General features: G+C 34.3%; 1 protein-coding gene across 1 annotated transcript; it reads left to right on the top strand.

Moving 5' to 3' along the window:
• The first annotated feature begins 1,467 nt into the window (after window positions 1–1,467).
• On the top strand, window positions 1,468–4,063 carry LOC105804125 (L-type lectin-domain containing receptor kinase IX.1). The gene has a single exon (XM_012636615.2). It carries the CDS (start codon window positions 1,931–1,933, stop codon window positions 3,899–3,901), a length of 1,971 nt encoding a protein of 656 aa, XP_012492069.1. The 5' UTR covers window positions 1,468–1,930; the 3' UTR covers window positions 3,902–4,063.
• The last annotated feature ends 873 nt before the right edge of the window (window positions 4,064–4,936 follow it).

Below are 4,936 nucleotides of genomic sequence, written 5' to 3'. Positions count from 1 at the left end.
TACCACTATAGATCTAGGTAGAGCGGTAGTTGGGCACACTGTTAATTACTTCATTTGGTACATGATAGTTTGTGTTAGGAGTGGCAATTAATGAGTGAGGTCCACCTAAGTATAGAGTCGAGGAATGACTACAAGGGGTTTGCTCAAAAGTTTGTCCTTGAAGAGCTGTCCAAAGAGTGTCTCCGAGAGGTGGAGGTATAACAACCCATATCATGGGTGTGTCATATATCTTGTTATATTAATATTATTATATTTTTAAATAAAAAATGTTTAATTAAAATTTTAAACCAAGAAATGCAAGGAATTAATTTTAGTTTCTAGATGAAGATATTGCTTATGGCATACATGGTTTTAGACTTTAAAGGCTCTTTGTTTCTTATTTTCAAACCCATGTGTTAAAAGATTCAACGATTCGCTAGTATATCGCACAATTAATTTACATGATTATAGTCTTGAAAGAAAACGGTTCCAAAAGACTTAATCGTGTACCAAAAATTCAAGTGTAGAACTATCAGCCAGTTTGATTAGGGGTGATAATGATTTTTACTAGATCCGATTGGATTTGAATTTGATTTAAATAATTAAAAAATATTTTTAAATTTAAATTTAATTAAAAATATATAAAATATCAATTAAAAATATTGTTTTATTATTTTAAATAATAAAATAGGTTTTCTGAAATCGGAGGTAATTTTATTTTTAATATTTTTGTTATTTACATTATAACGTGTTGCTAAAATTATATTTTATTAAAATATTTGTCTTTTGGTTTTATAAATGAAAAGTAAATATTTTTAAAATTTACCATAATTTCTTAACAAATATTTTTATTTATTTTAATAGATATTTTCCCTTGGTTTGGCTATAACAAAATAAAGTTAATCTATTAAATTAAACTGAAAAATAAAATGCTAATTTTAAAGTGACAAAAGATTTCTATCGAAAAAAGTATCATGGAGGCCCAAGATTAGGAGTTAGATTACATTTTACCTTTTTCCATTCAAAAATAGGTAAATTAGTAATATATATTAGATTAAAGTGTAAACTAATCATTCTGTTAAAAATTCATTTATATTTCTTGTTCAAACTTGGTTCATGTATGTTAGCATAAGCTACCCATCAATCACGGTAGTTTTAAAAGTACAAATGCATAGAAAATTTTAACATAAATAACTAATTTACTCTTTACACTATCCTACCAAGATTAATTTATGTGATAAAATACAATTTAACTAAATTTCAAAATTCAATCTGTGAGTAACTCCTCCGTCATTTATAAAGAAAAAAAAAAATAGAAGAGTGGTGGTCTCGTTTTCTCAGACTCGGCTTCGTCGAAACTTCCTAATGATATTCATTTTTCTCCACTTGACTTGTAGATACGTATCAATTCAGGAAATACTACATTAGCCTCGCTCGAAGGTTTCCTCAAAGAGTAGTACTCCAACTCAACCATAATTCTCAGTTCCTCAAAAATGAAAAACAAAGGGAAAAGAAGGTTTTTACACCGTATATTTTTTTCTATTTTATGATTACGCTTCCTTCATTTTATTTATTTATTAGTATTCACCTAATACCATTTTCATATTCATACTCACGTATAAAATATATATATAATTTTTTCGTGAAGTCCACTGGCAATTCCCAGTTGATTTAAACCACTTTATAGAGCTATGTGGCACTCATTATGGCCCAGGATTAGTCAATGTTGGCGTCGATTCTGGGCTATGTCTCGAACATCATGACTTTGTTAATTCCGCATTTCCCACCAGAGTCCATACGACGACTGAATTTAAGTCTTTTTATGCTCGTTTTCATATGTTTTATGATTCCATGCGAAGTAAAAAATTGAAGCTTATAGCTATACTCGTATGTGCCCTTGACATATAAGTTCCAGTAAGATATCCATCTATTTGGTATCTCTCTCACTGCTATGGCCAACCATTCGTGTTGCTTATGGAGTTTTCTTCCCTTCATTTCCTTCCTGTTCCTTTTTCCTTGTGTTAACTCAGTTCACTTTAAGATACCTCGTTTTAACCCTGAGGCAACCGGCATTCTCTACGAAGGGGATGCGAGACCTTTTGTTGGTTATGTTGAATTTAACTACATATCTTATCTGTGTCGGGTTGGTCGAGTTTCGTATTCTCGAGATGTGCCAATCTGGGATTCTCGTACTAACCAGGTTGCCGATTTTACCAGCAGTTTCTCCTTCAACATAGACACCCAGGGCAAAACTCTGTCAAACTATGCAGCTGGGCTTGCTTTCTTTCTTGCTCCTGCTGGGTTTGAAATCCCACCCAATTCTGCAGGTGGGTTCCTTGGCTTATTTAACACCACAACAAGCGATTCATCTCGGAACCAGATTGTTCTGGTCGAGTTCGACACTTACTCCAACTCTGAATGGGATCCTCCGGTTCAGCATATTGGGATCAACACCAATTCAATTGCTTCAGCTAAGTACACTCCTTGGAATTTCAGCTTGTACGATGGAAAAACTGCCGATGCATGGATTTCTTACAATGCCACTGCTCAGATTTTGAGCGTGACATTGAACTACAAGAACACAAGTATTTCTAAAAATAATTTCACTCTTTCCCATCATGTTGATCTCAAGGAAATCTTACCCGAGTGGGTCAAGGTTGGAATTTCAGCTGCTACGAGTCATAAGTCGGAGCGGCACCGACTTCTATCATGGGAATTCAGCTCAAGTTTAGAAATAAAGACAACTGATGAGGGAAAGAAGAGAAAGAGGAACAAAATAATAGTAGTACTTTTAGTTCTGCTGAGCATTTTAATGATTGTTGTCACCATATCATTCGTGTTTTTTCGGAGATGGAAGAAGATGAAAGAAGAAAGAGAAGAGAGAGTAAACTTAACTTCCATCAATGACGACCTAGAAAGAGGAGCAGGGCCAAGAAGGTTTTCTTACAACGATCTTGTTGTAGCTACCAACAACTTCTCAAACCAGAGAAAGTTGGGTGAAGGAGGATTTGGAGCTGTCTACAAAGGGTATTTCAATGATTCAGATACCACGGTTGCAGTCAAGAAAATTTCAAGGGGCTCAAGACAAGGGAGAAAGGAATACATTACTGAAATCAAGATCATTAGCCGGTTGAGACATCGAAATCTAGTGCAACTCTTAGGTTGGTGCCATGATGGAGGTGAATTTCTTCTAGTCTATGACTTCATGCCAAATGGTAGCCTCGACAAACACCTGTTCGGCAAGAAGACTCCTATCAATTGGCCCTGTAGGTACAAAATAGCCCGAGGCTTGGCCTCTGCATTGCTATATCTTCATGAAGAGTGGGAGCAATGTGTGGTTCACCGGGACATCAAATCCAGCAATGTAATGCTAGATTCTAGCTTTAATGTTAAGCTTGGTGACTTTGGGTTAGCTCGGTTAATGGACCATGAACTAGGCCCTTTGACAACAGGATTGGCAGGAACATTAGGCTACATGGCCCCGGAATATATAAGAACCGGCAGGGCAAGTAAGGCATCAGATGTGTACAGCTTCGGGATAGTTGCCTTGGAAATTGCTACAGGGAGAAGATCGGTTGATCCAATCGAAGAAAACTCACAAATTGGTTTGGTAGAGTGGGATTGGCATCTTTATGGAACTGGGAACCTACTTTCAGCTGTTGATGAAAGGTTGCATGCAGAGTTTGATGAAGAACAAATAGAGTGTTTAATGATTGTTGGATTGTGGTGTGCTCACCCTGATAGCAGTCTAAGACCCTCAATCCGACAAGCAATTCAGGTTCTCGATTTTGATGTGGCACTGCCAAATCTTCCACTGGAAATGCCTGTTCCTACCTATCAATATCATCAACGTACAGCAACAAGAACAAGTAGCACTATTGAAACTTTGGTGACTGATTCGAACCTTAGGATCGAGCCTTAAGCCATCCCGTCACATTTTTCTATTGTAAGATGTCTTGATGTCTCCAATTGTCGTTTATTTCTAACAATCAACGCAATTGATCAATGTCAAACCTTTTTTAAAATCTTGTTTTTTGTTTTTTTTTTCTATTACTTAATGAAAGAGATTCAAATTTGAAGTGTACATTTTGTCATTGAATTAAATCATATCTGGTGTGTCATTTGAATTAACATATGGTATTTCTGGAAAACAATTTGTTTTTCTAATTATTAATAACCAGCTGCTGATAAATGAATTCACTAGATATTGATAATTAAGGAATCTTATTGCTACACGGAATGACAGAGCAATTACACAACAGCCTGCATTATTAAGCATGGAAATTTGTCTTAATACATTAGCATTATTAGCTCGTGAGTTTAGATTGAAAATAACCAAAGCTTTCCATAGAATGCCTTAATAAATTTATTTTATCAATTTAAAATTTTCCGCCTTATATATATTCTATATAATAATTTAAATACACAAAATTTATATATGTTAAGTTTTATTTTTTAATGTTTTGATATAATAAATTATCTCTAACTTAAATTTGTTAAATAGTTTTTTTAAAATTATTTTTAAGTTATTTTTAAAAAATGAAAACAAAATTTTGAGTTGTACCAAGTCCGGAGCGATGCCCTGACTAAAAAGTTACAGTACCCAATAGTCTGTGGGGAAAATGGCTCAAGTCTATAGGACCCTTTTAGAAAATGGTGTAGTACCTAAGAGTCAGTAAGCAAATTGTGAAAAATAGAACGTCGATAATGGCAATGTATCTCCAAAAAAAAGAAAGAAAATAAAACACATAAAATTTTACGTGGAAACCCTTTCGAGAAAAAGCCACGGGTAGAGGAGAAGAAAATTCACTATGTCGAACTCGAATGATACAAGAGGAGTATAGGCTATGTCTATTTATGGGTTTATAAAACCATATTCTAATCAAAGCCTAATAGAAGTAAGCATCTTATTCTAATCAAATATCAAATAGAAGAAGTAAACTTCTATACAGATTCC

Source organism: Gossypium raimondii, chromosome 11, assembly GCF_025698545.1.
Source record: "Gossypium raimondii isolate GPD5lz chromosome 11, ASM2569854v1, whole genome shotgun sequence".
Taxonomy (NCBI): domain Eukaryota; kingdom Viridiplantae; phylum Streptophyta; class Magnoliopsida; order Malvales; family Malvaceae; genus Gossypium; species Gossypium raimondii.
Note: the sequence above shows the minus strand (reverse complement) of the source record. Positions and strands in the feature narration are given on the sequence as shown.

What these genes read in the sequence shown, in the direction of transcription:
- LOC105804125 (XM_012636615.2), top strand. Translation starts at nt 1,931, where the DNA reads ATGGCCAACCATTCGTGTTGCTTATGGAGTTTTCTTCCCTTCATTTCC.